The 18104-nt window shown below is 54.1% G+C and overlaps 1 protein-coding gene across 1 annotated transcript in view; it reads left to right on the top strand.

Moving 5' to 3' along the window:
- Window positions 1-707: 707 nt before the first annotated feature.
- The window catches only part of MN1 (MN1 proto-oncogene, transcriptional regulator), a 46346-nt gene continuing 28949 nt past the window's right edge, over window positions 708-18104 (top strand). Inside the window, exon 1 of the mRNA XM_072952999.1 lies at window positions 708-5668. Coding sequence (XP_072809100.1) covers window positions 1891-5668 — 3778 coding nt within the window. The 5' untranslated portion in view covers window positions 708-1890. The remainder of the gene's footprint in view (window positions 5669-18104) is intronic.

The raw sequence follows: 18104 nt of genomic DNA on the forward strand, positions 1-18104 counted from the left end.
GAAGGGTTATGGTTCCTCCCGGCCGAAGCCGGCCACTGAGAACCAGGAACCCTAGACAGTGGGAACAGGGAACAATTGTGCGTGCCCTAGTGAAGGAAGAGTGAGCAAGCGCCCGGGTCTCTCGAGGAGAACCCTAACTTCAGGGTTCCCCGTGTGCTTTCACCTCCAGGAAAATCCCAAGGCCGGCTAACTTGGGCGCCACAAGTAAGCAGACAGCGGTGGAGAGCAGAGGGTTCGCTCCAGGACTGAAGCGCAGTCGACACTTAGCGACTTTCCGAGAGCTTTGCCTGGCGACCCCATTGTCTGAGCGCCCCGCACTGCTTACCGCCCACCTCCCCGCCCCCTGCCCACCCCGCAGGTCTCGCTTCAGTTGGGGGTGGGGAGTTGGGAACTGCGATGAGTGGGAAGGGGGGTGAACAAAGCCAAGCTCCCGCCATTCTCCGCCTGCGCCCTCTCCATCCCGATGTGCCGGGAGGCTAGGGTACGCCCGCAGCGCACTGGCTCCGGACCCCGAGGCTAACCGGTGCAGGGGACCCCCGAGCTGGCGAAGTGCGGGTTCGTACCGGGGGCCTCAGCAGTCAGTACCCAGGACCACCTTAAGAGCGAGCCCCGCCCCGGGCCCGGAGCTCGGGCTGCGCTGATTGGTGCAAATGTAATGGCTGAAATTGATTGCTGAAATGCAAAACTTGTTGCTGCTTCTCCGGGCTCAGGGCGAGAGGCAGACACAGAGAGGGGAGCCGAGACCCTCGGAACGCCCCACGCAGAGCCCCCCCGCCAGCCAGGAGAGGGGTGCGCGGACCCCCCAGAGCTGCCTCCGCCCCCTCCCATTCCCGGCTCCGAGAGCGCAGCCTGAACGCCTTAGCCTGCTCACCCAGCGTGGCCCCCCAACCCGCGTACGCCCCCCTCCCTGGGTCCGAGGGCGACTTGTGAAGCACCTCGGCGCGGAGGCAGGGAACCCGAGCCTTGGATCGACCCAACCCTTCGTCTCGCTGCCCACCCGCGCCTGGAACGGGGCGCGGAGATCCCTGCGAACTCAAAGACCGAACAGCGAAGAACAGAAGCGGCAGGCGGCGGACGTGGCCACGAAGCGGCGCGCCGGGGTGCAGCGCACCCGCCGCGGAACAGTGGAGCCGCGCCTTCCCCCAACCCTCGCGTCAACCCCGGGAGCCCGCCGCCTCCTCAGCCCTGCTGAGCTCTCGGCTAGGGGGCCGGCACCGGTGATGCCGAGCGGAGCCTCCAGTCCTCCGACTCACTGAAGAAGCAGTAGCCGCTTGCTCAGGGCTGACGGAGACTGTGCGAGCGGATCGTGCTTGGCTGTGGCTCGGGCTGCGGAGCGCGGGGACTCCGGGGGGAGGGGGGAGGGACCGATCTGTCCGTGCCCCAGCGCCAGCCACGGCTTTGAAGGGTCTCCCTACCCGGCCCCTTAGCAGCTCCGCCACTGACTCCGGGAGGCTTCGGGCAGCGTCCAGGGGCTCCCCACCCGACCCGATCGGACTTAAGAAGGTGATCGCTCTCCTCTCCCTCCCTCCTTCCCGCCTCCTTCCCCCCACATAACTTTTTGTCTCCACTTGTCCTCAGCTCCATCCCTGCCCGCAAACCCACCCGCGGCTGTGCCAACCACCCGGAGCATGGGCCCCCCAACACGAATCTTGGAGGCCCCACGACGCCGCAAGATATGAGAGGCTCGTGTCGGGCAGAGCGAGAGCTTCGGGAGAGGAGCTGATAGCCCCTAGCCTTCACAAGCCAGGCGAGGTGGCGTTGCGCGCTGCGCCCCCGCGGTGCTGAACCTCCCGGAGCGCCCAACTCAGGGCCGGAACGAGTAGCTGGCCGGAGGCGCGCCGCGGAGAGCAGGCTGTCATGCCCTATTGATCCCCCCGCCCCCCGCCAAGTATGTTTGGGCTGGACCAATTCGAGCCCCAGATCAACAGCAGGAACGCTGGCCAGGGCGAGAGGAACTTTAACGAGGCCGGACTAAGCATGAACGCCCACTTTAAGGCCCCGGCTTTCCACGCGGGGGGACCCCCTGGCCCCGTGGACCCTGCCATGAGCGGGCTGGGCGAACCGCCGATCTTGGGCATGAACATGGAGCCTTACGGCTTTCACGCGCGCGGCCACTCGGAGTTGCACGCGGGGGGGCTGCAGGCGCAGCCGGTGCATGGATTCTTTGGAGGCCAACAGCCTCACCACGGCCACCCGGGAGGTCACCACCCCCACCAGCATCACCCCCACTTCGGGGGCAACTTTGGCGGGCCGGATCCTGGGGCCTCGTGCCTGCATGGAGGTCGTCTGCTCGGCTACGGCGGCTCGGCCAGCGGCCTGGGCAGCCAGCCGCCCTTCGCCGAGGGTTATGATCACATGGCGGAGAGCCAGGGGCCGGAGAGCTTCGGCCCGCAGCGACCTGGGAACCTCCCGGACTTCCACAGTTCGAGCGCCTCCGGCCACGCCGTGCCTGCCCCATGCTTGCCGCTGGACCAGAGCCCTAACCGAGCCGCCTCCTTCCATGGCCTGCCTGCCTCCGGCGGGTCCGATTCCCACAGTCTGGAGCCCCGGAGGGTGGCGAACCAAGGAGCCGTCGACTCGCTGGAATACAATTACCCGGCCGAGGCGCCCTCGGGACATTTCGACATGTTTTCCCCCTCCGATTCCGAGGGGCAGCTGCCTCATTATGCAGCGGGTCGTCAAGTTCCCGGGGGCACTTTCCCGGGTGCCTCGGCCATGCCCAGAGCTGCAGGCATGGTGGGCTTATCCAAAATGCACGCCCAGCAGCAGCAGCAGCAGCAGCAGCAACAGCAACAGCATCAGCAACAGCAGCAGCAGCAACAGCAACAGCAGCAGCAGCAACAGCAACAGCAGCAGCAGCAGCAGCAGCACAGCGTGTTCTTCGAGAGGTTCGGAGGGACCCGCAAGATGCCAGTGGGTCTGGAGCCTGGAGTAGGTTCCAGGCACCCGTTAATGCAGCCTCCCCAGCAGGCCCCACCGCCCCCTCAGCAGCAGCCCCCACAGCAGCCACAGCAGCCGCCGCCGCCGCAGCAGCAGCCGCCGCCGCCGCCTGGGCTTCTGGTCCGACAAAATTCGTGCCCGCCTGCGCTCCCGCGGCCCCAGCAGGGCGAGGCGGGCACGCCCAGCGGCGGCCTGCAGGACGGGGGCCCCATGCTGCCAAGTCAACACGCGCAGTTCGAGTACCCTATCCACCGGCTGGAGAACCGGAGCATGCACTCTTATTCCGAGCCTGTATTCAACATGCAGCACCCTCCACCGCAGCAGGCGCCCAACCAGCGGCTGCAGCATTTCGACGCACCCCCCTACATGAATGTGGCCAAGAGGCCGCGCTTTGACTTCCCGGGCAGCGCGGGAGTGGACCGCTGCGCTTCGTGGAACGGCAGCATGCACAACGGCGCTCTGGACAACCACCTTTCGCCCTCCGCCTACTCGGGCCTACCCGGCGAGTTCACGCCACCTGTGCCCGACAGCTTCCCCTCGGGGCCACCCTTGCAGCATCCGGCCCCGGACCACCAGTCCCTGCAGCAGCAGCAGCAACAGCAGCAACGCCAAAATGCTGCCCTCATGATCAAGCAGATGGCGTCGCGGAATCAGCAGCAGCGGCTGCGCCAGCCCAACCTGGCCCAGCTAGGCCACACCGGAGACGTGGGCCAGGGCGGCCTGGTACACAGCGGCCCAGTGGGTGGCTTGGCCCAGCCGAACTTTGAGCGCGAAAGCGGCGGCGCGGGCGCCGGGCGTCTGGGCACGTTCGAGCAGCAGGCTCCGCACTTGACGCAGGAGAGTGCGTGGTTCCCAGGTCCGCACCCACCGCCGGGTGACCTGCTGCCCCGCAGGATGGGAGGCTCAGGCCTGCCCGCTGACTGCGGCCCGCACGACCCCGGGCTGGCGCCGCCCCCTCCGCCTGGTGGCTCGGGGGTGCTGTTCCGGGGCTCTCTGCAGGAGCCGCTAAGGATGCCCGGAGAGGGCCATGTGCCCGCGCTGCCCTCCCCTGGCCTGCAGTTCGGGGGCAGCCTGGCCAGCCTGGGCCAACTGCAGTCGCCCGGGGCTGGGGTGGGGCTGCCCAGCGCACCCTCCGAGCGCCGGCCCCCGCCGCCTGATTTCACAGCGCCCGCGCTCGGAGGCCAGCCTGGCTTCCCGTTCGGCGCAGCGAACCGGCAGGCCACGCCGCACAGCGGCCCAGGCGTGAACTCGCCCCCGAGTACGGGCGGGGGCGGAGGCAGCACAGGCAGCGGCGGCGGCAGCGGGGGCGCATACCCGCCGCAGCCTGATTTTCAGCCTAGCCAGCGCACCTCGGCCAGTAAGCTGGGCGCGCTCTCACTGGGCTCCTTCAACAAGCCTAGCTCCAAGGACAACCTGTTCGGCCAGAGTTGCCTGGCTGCACTTTCCACCGCCTGCCAGAACATGATCGCCAGCCTCGGGGCCCCCAACCTCAACGTGACCTTCAACAAGAAGAACCCGCCCGAGGGCAAGAGGAAACTGAGCCAGAACGAGAACGACGGTGCGGCGGTGGCCAGCAACCCAGGATCGGATTACTTCCCGGGAGGGACTGTTCCTGGGGCCCCAGGGCCCGGAGGCCCGTCGGGGACCAGTAGCAGCGGTTCCAAACCCTCCGGGCCGCCTAATCCTCCCGCCCAGGGGGACGGCACCAGCCTCTCCCCCAATTACACCCTGGAATCAACGTCGGGGAACGATGGCAAGCCGGTCCCCGGGGGAGGCGGCCGGGGCCGGGGTCGCAGAAAAAGGGACAGTGGTCACGTGAGCCCCGGGACCTTCTTCGACAAGTACTCGGCGGCGCCGGACAGCGGGGGCGCGCCTGGGGTGAGCCCAGGGCAACAGCAGGCTCCAGGAGCAGCCGTCGTCGGGGGAAGCTCCACGGGCGAGGCACGCGGGGCGCCTACGCCTCACGAGAAAGCGCTCACCTCGCCGTCGTGGGGGAAGGGGGCCGAGTTGCTCCTGGGGGACCAGTCGGACCTTATGGGGTCCCTGGACGGTGGGGCCAAGTCGGACGGTAGTTCCCCGCACGTGGGCGAATTCGCCTCGGACGAGGTGAGCACCAGCTACGCCAACGAGGACGAGGTGTCATCCAGCTCCGATAATCCCCCAGCCCTGGCCAAAGCGAGTAGGAGCCCCCTGGTGACAGGCTCGCCCAAACTCCCTCCCCGTGGGGTGGGCGCGGGGGAACATGGACCGAAGGCACCCCCACCCCCGCTTGGCCTGGGCATCTTGTCTACCTCTACCTCGACCCCTGACAGCTACGGCAGCGGGGGCACGCCGGGCCTGGAGCAGGTCCGGACCCCGACGAGCAGCAGCGGTGCACCGCCACCCGACGAGATCCACCCACTGGAGATCCTCCAGGCACAGATCCAGCTGCAGAGGCAGCAGTTCAGCATCTCTGAGGACCAGCCTCTAGGGCTCAAGGGTGGCAAGAAGGGTGAGTGTGCCGTCGGGGCCTCCGGCGGCGTGCAGAATGGCGACAGTGAGCTGGGCAGCTGCTGCTCCGAGGCGGTCAAGAGCGCCATGAGCACCATCGATCTGGACTCGCTGATGGCAGAGCACAGCGCCACCTGGTACATGCCGGCTGACAAGGCTTTGGTGGACGGCCCAGAGGACGACAAGACGCTGGCGCCCTGGGAGAAGGCCAAACCCCAGAACCCCAACAGCAAAGAAGGTATATGCGCTCCTTCCTTGTTCTCTTCTCACCTGGTGGATCCCCGCCCCACCCCTATTGCAGGCCTTAGCTGTTGCTTTGGAGGTGCTATGAAAGGGGAGAGTCCCTTGGGGTCAGGAGGGCATGGGGCCTTCTTAATGCCCAGCTCAGAGCTGGGTACCCTTCCTTTGCTTACACCAAGGGCTCTGTGGGTGGACCCCTTCCCACCCCCCTTGATGCTGCAGGGTGGATTCTAGCTCCACAGGGTGGTAACAATTTAGATGGCAGCCCTTTGGGGATTACCTTAGAGCCCCCACCACCACCTCAAGTTTTAGCTGAGTTGCTGGGTACCCAGAGGACTAGGCCCCTTCCCTTTCACACTGAGACCCCTCTTCAACCTCAACATTAAGGCTGATTCCACTTTTTAGGAAGTTTTGAGCCCCTCTTCCTGGCAGGACACCTGGGAAGTTGTGTTGATACCTCCCCACCTTGTCCTAGTCAGCCAACCTGCGGCTTGAGTTCCCTTCGGTTTGCCAGCATCTTTGGGAAAAAAAGTTACCAGCTCTGGTGTCGGCAGCATCATTCAGAGGCAACGCCTAATTTGACATTTATTCCTAATGAATAGTTGTTTTGTCTCTTCGTAACTATTAGAGTTTCATTGAAAAACTGGAGACCTGTCGGGGTTGTAGGAGGCAGGCAGCCTTTTCAAAGTGCACCTCCTTGACATTTGGTGAGGGGGCCAGGGCTGGGGTGGGTGTGGGGTCTACTTGGTAGAGACCAGACCAATCAGCCAGGGCATCATTTGTGTACGGGAATATGGATATATATTCTTAAGACACAAAGGACCCGCGTTTGTCAATATCTCGCCTGGCTTTGGTGACAGATGTCTGGTCCCAGCTCTCCTTTGCATTCTAAGCACTCCCTCACCACCAGGCCTGGAGGCCTTTAAGGTGGGTGGGGTGGGGGTTAGTAAACAGACCGCCATTGCTGTTAAAGTAATAATAGTTTCTTTAACCTAAAGATGACCGGGCTGCTGTAAATAATCCATTTTATTTTTCAATGGGGACTTTTTAGGTAACATCTTTTTCCATTCCTACCTTTTTCTTTTAAGCCCTTATTGAACCCCCTTGGTTTCACCAGGGCTGAATATTACCATGGAGCCAGTAGCTGGTGATTTAACCATGTCTCTAAAAACATATATCCTCTGATCCTTGCCTTCTCTTAGGGTTCTATTCTTCTGCCTTCGTTTTCCTAGTCAACATCCAACATCCTGCCATCTCTTGACCCTGGGTTTAAGGTGAGGGTAGGTTTTAGGAGTGGGTGGTGGCAGGAGGAGGAGGAAGGGGGGAGGGGAGGCGCGGCAGGAGTTGGGTGGCTCAGAACTCGGGGCTTTCACCGCCTGTCCGGGGTAGCTTTCCCGCTTGGGTTTTCTAATTCATGAATGCGGCCTCGCTGTTTTTCTTTGTTCGCCTACTGCCCAGCCCGGGACGCCACTGTCTCATTTGAAGCTGGGTGTTTAGCATGCACAGCAGACTGCGGCCAGCATCAGCATTCTCCAGGCTTCTCCCAGGCAAGGCCATAAATTGGTTAGTTTGGGACCCTCCGCGGCTTCTCCCTCTTTCCCCTCCCTCCTTTTTAAAATGGAGTTGGACCCGGCATCCTGCTTGCTTGGCCCCCCTTCTCTTTTATTTTCTTGTACACAACATCTCTGTCCTGCCGATCGATAGCTGGTTAGCACAAATCCCAGCCCCTGTCACTTTTACCTGGAGGGGCCTGGCTGCCCCTCCCCCTCCCCTCCTAGTGGCACCCCCCTCCCCCAGTAATTAAGACCATATTGGTCAAAATGGGGTGAGAAAAGTTAAAAAGAAAAAAACCTGATTTAGAAAATTAGTAAAGAAAAACCAGTAGCACTTTACCTGCAAGTCTTTTGAAGGGCCTTAGGTGTAGGGCCTTGGGTGGTTTTAGTGAGATTTTTTTTTAAGGTGTTACACTGCTCCCTTCCCAGTTCAACTAGTCTTCCTTTACAGAACAAAACAAAACAAAAAAACAAAACAAAATGCAGGCTGCGAATGAAGAAATGCCATTAAAGAAATGTTTTGTTTTGTTTGTTTCACTATTACAGTTAGATGAAGGAAAATAATTTTTTTGGAAACAGATGCTAGTCACTTCAGGGCTGATGTCCCCTGTACGTTTGCTAAACGCAGCTCTCCTCTGCACGCAGGAGACAGGGATTTCCTTTAGGGACCAGCTGCCTTAGGAGCGTCGGCAGGGACACCCACTTGACCTCCTTTGTTTTCCACTCTGTGATGTGGGAAGGACAGTTTCCTAGATAAAGCCCTGAATTGAGGTCACTCACAGCTTCCACAGCCTTGGGGCTGCTAGTTAAGGCTTTATAAGGTATCTGCATCTGATTCCTGCTCCCTTACTGGTAGTAAATAAGGATGATTAAACTTTTCATTATGATAACACCCTGCAGTTCCATCTGCACATGTTGTATAAATAGGTACACAGAGCCTTTTAAGGGCCCCCGAATCCCTTGGCTGAAAATCAGAGTGAAGTGTACCACTTCGAAGTAGAGTTGAGAAAAAAAGAATTTAAAGGAAAACGTCCTGCTTTCCCTTAAACACATGCCCGTGTAGTCCCATCAGCCGTGAAGCAGCTCTGAACACACCTTTTCTAGGTTCCAGCCCCAGCAAGTACTTTCTTTCACCGCCTGCCCCCCTCCTCCTGCCTTTTCAGGCAAAGCCCATTTTTGTAATGATATTTTATTTTGTCACGCCGTAAAACACGCCAGTACTAATGTGATTAAATATTAACACCGTTTCTGAAATTCTTCACTCCGATGACAAAATACTAGTCGGTCTTTAACAAAATGATGGTTCTCCGATTGGAGAGAACGAATAAGTCTTCGGAACTGTACAAGCCATGTAGCTACTGGGACGTGCCCAGATTGTCTTATGGGGTTTAGATGTCCTTTGGAGGGGAGGGAACTCGACTGGCAAGTTACACTTCTCACAAAGTCTAGGCCAGAATCACACGTGATGATTTTTTTTTTTAACCAGGAAAGTGATCCTCTCCAAATTAAGCTTCCCCTGACTTCTTAATCAACCCACCAAACAACTTTTATACCATGAAACTCTACGTCTCATCATGAGATTCTGTTTGCACAAAGTTGAGGTGGGGGAAGGGTGAGATTGTACAAAGGGGGGAAAAAAAAACGAAAAACCAGCCTGAATTTGGGCCTATTCAGACATCTGTTAAATCAGTGAGTATTACATGAATTTGAAATCAGTTTGCAAAATTATCCACCTATCTTTGTAATAGGTGTGTGGCTATGGAGGAATTTCAAAACAGAGAGAGAAGGAGAAATAATGATAGATTGTAGATAAAAGATATTAAGCCTTAAAAAGTATGCCCCCGTCCACCCCTTGCAATTTTCAAAACTTGAAACTGTATTCCATAATAAGTTTATCTCTGCCGGACTTCCATTCTGTTGGTCGTTCTCGGTCTTGAAATTCGGAGCTGTCTCGAAACTCTCTTTCACCCACGTTGAAATTGGAGAGGTTCTCTGTATATGCTCTGCATGCAATCCTGCCCTTTTTGGAAGTATGATATTTTTACAGTGATGCGGGAGAAATTTTTGGAATTTCATGCTTCTCTCAGTGTTCCAGTCAGAACACAGTCAGCAGGGCTAAGAAATACTGGACAGGCAGGATTTGAACATTGAATTTCCTTAGACGTGGGGCAGGCTTTGGGGAGGAGGAGGGGCTCCTAGTGCAGTTTTTCTGAGTCTTTTTCCCCCACTCCCGACACCATGGAGAGACTTCTTAAGGCTCACTCAGACTTGTTTAGGGGAAGACAAGGAGCCTTGCACTCCAGCTTCCCCAAGAAATCACCCAGCATGCCTTCTTGTGACTTTTGCAGCCTCCGGAAGATGTAACCCAAAACTTCGCAGGTGTTAATCAGGGGTAATGTAAACAGATAGGAGCCCCCTTTGTGCAGCTGACATTCCCGGCCTGCCTGCTCCCTGGCTGGTCCGGGACATACTACTACCGTTCTTTGGTGCTTGTTTAATATTTCATGGTTGTAATAAACCTGTCTTCCTTGCCCGCCTCCCGACATAAAACCCCAACACATCTGCAATTATACATTTCTACTAAATATTAATAAAGGGCATGGATGTTTTAAGGGGCTGAAGCTTATCGGTGTTGAACTTGTCATGGTTTCTGCCACTGGATTTTTCTAGCTGTTTTGATTTTTAAATAGTGTCTGTCTTCACATATGTAGTATATTCTTACATGTTCATATATATATATATATACACACACACATACAATATTTGTAGATTGAAGTGCTTTCCTCAGGATAGCTTCCTTTAACATAAATTCATTTAGATTTCTTGTGAGGCCCTTTCAGACCGGAAGTAAGAGACTGTTGAAACGTACTTCTGTTTTATTGAGATTTCTAGGAAAGGAGTGAGGGTTGGTTAATCTAATTTCTCTTTCTAGCAATAAAATTCTATGATTCCTGATATGATTTTGTTTGCCTGACAGAGGTATTTAAATTTCCACCAAGAATCTTAATAGGTCCTGAAAATACGGCTGCCCTCGCCAAGAAGTTACTTGATACTCTCTGCTGATATAAAATATACATCTTTAATAAACAGTCTGGGAGGACCAGGTGAAATTAGAGGAGGGAAAGGCTTCCCACTCTTGAGGGGCAAACTTGAGTGTTTCCTTGGGACTTCGCAGGATCTCACTCAATGCTGGAAGATTTAGCAAAATCACCTTTCTCTCCACTTCAGTGACAATAACCCCCAGTTGTGTTTGCCCACGGAGAGGTCTGCTTTGCCGAAAGCATTTAGGAGATAAATACTCCTAGTGAGGAATACTGTATTTACCTCGGTTTGGTTAATTTTAGAGATTAAAAGGCTATAGCTTTATGCAATAGGATCAAATGTCTGGGGAATGTGTGAGGGTAGGCAGGCCTCCCATGCACATTGCAACAGAAAAACACCAAGCCCTCTCATGCGGGAGGGGACCTGAGTCTATGGGGGAGGGTCTCCTGAAGCCACTGGGTGTGCACCTTATATCCTTCCCGCATTGCCCTTTGCTTGTTCCACCCAAGTCTTCAGTCTGGAGGGGCTGGAATAACCCAGCTTCATCGTTTTGACTCAAGTCAAGATTTTGACTTGCCCTGCGATGTGTTTGTTTTAGGATGATGTCTATTTTTAGGCCCCCCTCGGGTGGACAGATTCGGGTGTAGGTTTTGATGGCTAGTGGCGGAGACGTTGATATGGACACAAATATGCAATGGAGAAGAGAGACGTTTGGGGGAAAATTTTCAAGTTTCCTGGCCTTCTGGTACACCTTGGAGCTCAGTGAAGTGGCCTGGAGGCCGGCTGGAAGAGTGTGGCCAAGGCGAGGGTGTCTAGGCCGGGTCTGTCTGCAACCCACGGGAGGAGAGCAGGGCCCAGGCAGTTCAGCGTGGGAAGGAGCCCCCATTCTCCTCCCCCGACCCCAGCACAGGCACATATACATATGCATGGCCAGTGTATTTCCATCAAATCATCCAGCTACTCCTTTAGTTTACCCTTAATCTGCTTTCTGAAAGCGAGTTGGGGGTGGTGGGGTGGGCAGCAGGGAGAAACTAAACCTTCAGTCTCTTTGGCCTTAGCTGACAGGTTCTGATTCTGTAAAGGACTGAATGAGCGCAAGTCCTAAAAATAGAGGAGGATTTTGAAGATCCTAATTATGAAATCTCCGTCTCCTGGGCCTCCTGGGCCGTGGGTGACTTTGATCTGGAGTATTCCGGGAGCAGACGCACGTCACCCCTTGCTGGGTTTTGCGCGTGGAGGTGTCTCTCTGGCTGAGTTCAGCCACCACCACTCTCCGGCCAGGAGAGGAATCTTTGAATCTGCGCCCACCCCTACTCCCCCACACCCCCTCCCAGTTGTGGGAAGCGGACGCTGCTTCTCATTTATGGAAATTCCTCTCCTTTATTGTAATCTTTTGGTACCAACGACTTGGCGGAGACGATGCTGGGCTTTCGAATTAGTCACAGCTTTGCCTTCAGGGACCCTCTGTGTCCTGATGCACAGCAGCTCGACCGACAGTCTCCCCAGCTCAGTGTCTCTGGGGCCCCGAGAAGCTGTGAATGAGACGGGAAGGAAGAGATGGTTCTGGGACCCGGGCGGCACATCACATTTTGCTGGATGGGTTGCCCAGCGTGGAGGTGGCCCTGATTATTTTCTGACATCGTCCAATGGCAGGACAACACACGTCCACATGCAGCCTCACGGGGCCATCGGCTACTTTAGGGTGTGGCTTAGAAGATACCCCGTGGGTGTGCACTTCAGGGGCCCAAAACTCTTTCAACTTATGCTGTGACCGGGATGGAAAAGCACAGTTAAGTTTAATAGACTTAAGTGAGGAGGGATGTTTGAGAGCCATCACTCTCACCGGGTGTCATTATTATAGGATGCCGAGGCCCGCTTTGTTTGCTGGCTTGCACTTTAATCAGCGGCCTCTGAGGTTTGGGAAGCAAGTGGAGGATCTGCTCCCAACTCAGTGTTTGCCCAGAAAGGACATGGGGTGGGGGGTAGCGGGGAACCTGCCACAGGTTTTCTTGCTTCGTGGAATCTAGGGGGCTCTCTCTGGGTCCTGGTAGCTTCAAGTTTTGGCCCCACAAGGCCACATCAGACTGGCATCCCTGGTACCTACTACTTGGGGTCCGTCATAGCCCACCATCCCAAATTCTCATTCTCTTTCTTGGCTGAGAAAGCTGGTAGGTTTTCATCATCTCTGCTTCCTTGCAAAGCGGGATCAGAGGGAGAACTTTATAGCAGTCGCATGTGGATCCTTTCACGATTTATACATCATTGTAAGGACCCAAATGCCCTTTAAACATAAAGGCAATTGAATTTAACAGTTTGGAATTCTTAGCGCATTCACGGTAACAAATTGGCTCTCTGAATGTCCCAGAAGGAACATCTTACGTGGAATAGACTTGTCCCCAAAGTAGGGGAACCTCCAATAAACATCCCAACACAAACTCTCATGGTAGAGGAAAGAGGAAAGCAGGTTTTTATGTTCTGATGGTTAAAACTCAGGGGTCTGCAAAGTCAGCTCGTCCCACTTTTCCTAGAGCTGGTAGGATGGACTGTGTGACCCAAAGGCTCTGTATTCGTCCCCACCTTTGACCTCTCTGTGAAGATCTGGGACTCTTCAGGGAACAATTGGCCCTGGGCTTCTGATTCTGAGGGGTGATCTCTGGTTTTCTAGGTTGTAGTTTGACTTCCCTGTGCTAGTGTTTGGTGTAGGTGGATCAAGTGTGTTGGAAAATGGTTTAGGAAAACAGAGAGACCCTTCTGGGAAGGCATCCTTGGGGCCCACTGACACTCACGGTCTTTGGAAAGTTGGAGGGGACCAGCTTTTGTCTTTACCCTGCATGTCTCAAAAACCCTCTCCATGGTGACTCCGATATAGATGGCTGTTGTTCTATCCTCGGAGGAAATGTGGACTAAATTGTGTGCTGAGACCCTTTCCTGCCCCCCCGAGCCCTACTCCGTCTTCCAGCAGCCTGTTTTGTGAGGACCAAGAGGCCCAGAGATGTGATCTGAAGGTTTAAAATGAGTTTTCCCTTCTCATTGTTGATCATAGTTGAAAGACTGTTTGGGTACAAAGGTTTCATTTGAGCTCGGGTCAACACTTTCACTGGTGCTGTGAGGCCAGGTGGGGGCTCAGGCCTTTCTGACACAGCTGGCTTTGCGTGGTGTGACTGGGAAAACTCGTCTGCCCCGAAGTTGAGGGCCCCAGCGTTCCTGGTCGTACTGGGGAGCTCCCGGAATGAGAGGAGATAATTAATGAGCGAACCCTTCCTCACGCACTCTTGTACACGCACACACGTGCACACAACACACACACAGATATACACACACCCTGCCCCCTGTTCATCCAGTCATCCAGGGCAGGGCGAGATGTCAAAAAGATATGACCCTTTAAAGTTACCGTGAAGCAGTGTTTTCAGACGCCCTTGGATCTTGGAACACAAGCATTGTCGAGTGATTGGCAACGACCGCCAGGAATAAAATACTTCTGAGGGACCATCTTATGATCAGAGAGGGGCCGGGGGAGTCCACAGAAAACATAGACTGCTTTGAAATCTCCGAAGCTCAGCCTCCCAGAGAATGTGAGGCTAGGTTAAGAATTCGCTGGGAAGTAAGAGGGTTCTACCCGGTCCGCGTGGACCGTTGGAAAAGTCCTTGAAATTGGAGGACCTGAGTCCTGATGTAGGTACTCTGTTCTTCTTTCCTGTGAGCTGGAAACAGAGAGAGAAACACCCCCAGTTAGGAAGACTGGATGGAGACTGGGGTGCAGTTTATTTTTTCGGAGGTGCTGGTGGAGCGATGGATGAAAAGGGGTGTGTGTGTGTGTGTCCATGTGAGTAGAAATGCTGTTTACCGACACAGGGTTCAGGAATGGAAAATAATTTATGAACATGGAAGTCATTTGTAATAACACCTCCAGGGCGAAGCTGGGGGTGAGGGAATTGCCTAGGGGCTGGTGCCGGCCATCCTAAAGGATGGAAAGTTCTTGGCGGAGCTCTCATTGCTGGGTCTGGGGCTTCCACGTGACCGCAGAGGTATGGGGGAAATAGATGTGGAGGACCCAGCCTGGGGCTGATGACCGTATCGTGGGTCTGTTAGCAATCAGAGCCCCTTTCTGTGTAGTTAGTGGCTGAGCCAGACACGCGGGGCAGCGGGGGAGGAAGCCCCAGACGGGCCCTGGGTGGGTTGAGCCCTTGTAACGTGCCTGTGGCCAACTTCTCCTGCAGAGGAGCCAGCCCTACAAGGCCTGCTGCAGAAGCATCGAGTTTCACAGATGCACCCAGATCTTTCCATAAAAGAGGGATGATGGGGATAGGAAAAAGGAGTGACTTTTCCCCTGATGACCCTGTAAAGTGACCACCGAGGCATCCCTCTCAGCTCTGAGCCTCTTCAGGGAACATCTTGCCTGTCACTTGACCTTAAAGGCAAGTCCCACTGCAGTGCCCACCCCCCCACAATGTATATACATTTTCTTTTTCTGAATGGTAGGCAGAAAGGGAATGAAAGTAAGTGACAAATTCAGCAAGAGGACGATTTCCCTGATTCGAGATAAGCTAAGTGTGGAAAGGAGCTGGAAAAATTAGACTTTCGTCTTTCTTCCCTTTCCGGGGATCCACGGTCCAGCCATCAGCAGCCCTGAATGCTTCTGTAGCGAAGGCTTAATTGGCTCAAAACAAATTGACCGTTTTCATCCCCTGCGATGTAACTTTTGGTGGTTGTTTAGTATTTGAGGGAAGGGAGGCTGTGGACCAAAATCTGGCTTTTTTAAACGGGAGCAATTTCACGATCCTTATGCCGTGACTATTTCTAAATTGTCTGGGCATAAAGCTCTGGATGCTTTCTGCCGGTTTCTGCTTGTTGTGCATGTGCGTGTGCATGCGCGCACGCACACACACACACACACACAGAGGCCTGAGAAATCTTAATAAGAAATGAAAAAATAAAATTTTTCCCACCAAGAAGCAGTGCATACCAAGTTTTGGCCCTGTTCAGTTTTAAGTAGAAGCTTATTGATCTCTATGTGGTCAATTTTTGCCGAATTTGTAATCCTGTTAGGCCTCCGGGAGAGGCATGATTAATTTACTTGTACATTTCACTATTTTGGGTCAGTTTAGTTAATAAGCATTTATTTTGTGCTCAGTGCGTGTGAAGCATTTTGCCAGGATTAGAAGTGTGTGTGTCTATGTGTGTGTGCGCGCGCGTGCGCGTGTGCTCGTGCGTGCACACTAATGGGCCTGCTCGCCTGTCACGGGATAAAGGCTCCCAGTCGCGTTTCCCACCACCTCCCCAGGATGGTAAGGGAGGGCAAGTGGCCCCTTCAACCATCACTTGTCCGGGAGGAGGGAGAAAAGGCTCAACCCAGCAAACCTAGCCTCCCAGAGCCTTGGAGATGGCCAGGGAACATTGACTTCCTTCTGGTGCCTTGGTCCCTGGAAAGTTTTTGAGTATTAATTCTTCATGGACTGGGAGCTGAGTGCAGTCATGGAGAAGGGTTAGGAATCTTAGACCTCTCTGGGGCACCTTCCATGCAGCTCCTTGACAAATGGTGGTGCTGGTTTGTGAGAGTGTGTGTGTAACTTCTAGAGAAACACATGGCTTGACTTCCAAAGAAGGAAGAAAAAGTATGCGTAAGTCTCGAAAGCTGGGAAAAAGAAACAGCCCGCAGCTTTGGCCTTTCGGAACACTGAGTCTCAGAAGGGGAACATGTGTCATTCTTGATGGTGTGGGCTCTTCAGCCGGGCATCTCTGGGTACCCCCCTTTCTCCCAGGGCTCCCCACGGCCTCCCTGTCTCTCTGCTTATAGATGATGGGTTAAAATGCCACTTTTATTATTTTTTAAAAGACAGATTTTGGCCATAACAATTGCAGAGCAAATGGTTTCCTGAGCCACCCCCGTCCACCCCTCCAGTTGCTTAATTCCCTGCACATCAGTTCCCACCAAGTCCTTGTCTTTACAGAGCGAGGCCCGGACCCGAGTATTTTCGGCACTGCGCCAGCCTGCAATGAACTTAAGGCGCTGAGGAAACAGGCATTTGGAGAGATGAGGATACAATTTCTTTTTTTATGTGGGCCCGTTAAAGTCTAATGGACATCGGTGTCTGGCCTTAAATTTGGAGAGGGGCTTTATCTAACCCTTAAAACCAGAGTCGTTTCCGGTAATTACGACACCCCTGGCTAGACCACTAAATCTTCCGGCAGCTTGTCTGGAAGGCGGTGGCGGGGGTGGGAGGGACAGAGGGGCACACCTGTTACCTGTATCAGCTATAATTATGACATTTTGGGGCTCCTAGTTTCGAAGAGAGAATTTATGGACCCAGCTTTGCCGGAAGAGCGTGGCCCGAAGTGTTCTGGCTCCTGGCAGTGAAATCATGGGGGCCCCACGCTTGGTGCCCATCACAGCCCTTGTATTTCCTTAATGAATTAATTTAGCTCCCTGACATTTGGTATTAAGTAAGTAGTTATTTTGGGAATCCAAGAGAGAAAGAGCTGGAAGACTTTTATTTTTTTTAACTTTCTGGGGAAAAGAAAAAGTATCGCATTTTGAAGTTAGAGATGACTGGACAGCTCGGCGTGCGCCCCTGTGGGGGAGGACGCTTTGGTGGGACGTGGTGGGACGTGGCAAAGCAGCCTGGCCCCATCCCCGCCTGGGTTTTTGCTTCTCCCTGGAGGGGATTTTTTTTTTCCCCGTTGTTAAGACCCGCAGAGGCCGCAACCTCCAAACTCCATGCAGTTTGTTTGCAAGTATTGTTTAGATTATTCTCACTTTTCAAATTGAGAGAAACTTAGTTTAATGGGAAAATAACAGTATTGCTATCCTGGTGTGTTTGCTTTAGCGTTTAAAAATAGTTTGTTTTCCTATCCTGAATTTCATCCTTTCCTTGTTTGCTTGTTTGATGGAAACTCAGGAGTGTATGTGTGTCGGGGCGGGGGGGGGGGGTGTGTGGGGATAGCGGGTACACACATCTATACACATGCAGGCAGTCAAATGGTTGCAATCATGCAACCAAAAGTCGGTTGCAATTTTAAAACTGGCTAAAGGGACCCAGAGCACTTGCTTTTAACTTAAACCATCTTGTGCCTTCCTCCCCCACCAACACACCACTCCCAACCGCTCCAGCAATATTTATTTTCTTCCTTAAAAAAGGAATGCCGGGCCTGTTTGCTGAGGTCCCTGTTGGAATAGATTTTCAGGGGTTATGTATTAAATGTGTTTGAGGGCGATTTCGGCCCTCAGCCTGGTCGTCCCAGTACTAATGGTAGCAGGGCCTATTACAGAGAGGCAAAGAATATTGTAAATGGCTTATGCAGAAAAACCATTTAGATAAAAATGCAATTTTCCCTTCTGCATAGAGTGCTAAGAATTAATAGCACATTCTTTCTTAAATGGGTATTTTTATATTATATTTTCCTCCTAATGAAATTCTTTTCCCAAACAGGAGCATGTTTCACTTTAAACTTTAGAGTAAAATGGATCTGTTTTTAAGCCTGCAAAAACTGACATCCCCGTTTTTAGCAGACCCCTTCCCTCCCTACTCTGCACCCAAGATTTCTGAAGTTAGATCCTGCAGCGGGTGAAGCGGTGGTTCTGTCACTTCCCTGTCCACGTGAAGGCTAAGAACAGGGAGACGGCCCGGGTTGGCCCAAATTTTGGTTTTTTTCCTTCCTTCTTCCTGGGGTGGGTTTGGGGGTATTCAGTGGGTTTCACAAATAGAGAAATTGGTCTTGAAATTCGAACTGTTTGTGCTCAGTGCCTCTCACCCCCTCACCTTCCCTGGGTAGGAGGCTCACTTCTCTTGTCCTGGGGAATTTCCCATCATCCTCTTGGTGCGTCCCTTTCTCCCTGGATTT

The sequence above is a fragment of the Vicugna pacos genome, chromosome 32 (genome assembly GCF_048564905.1).
Source record: "Vicugna pacos chromosome 32, VicPac4, whole genome shotgun sequence".
NCBI classification, from domain to species: Eukaryota; Metazoa; Chordata; class Mammalia; order Artiodactyla; family Camelidae; genus Vicugna; species Vicugna pacos.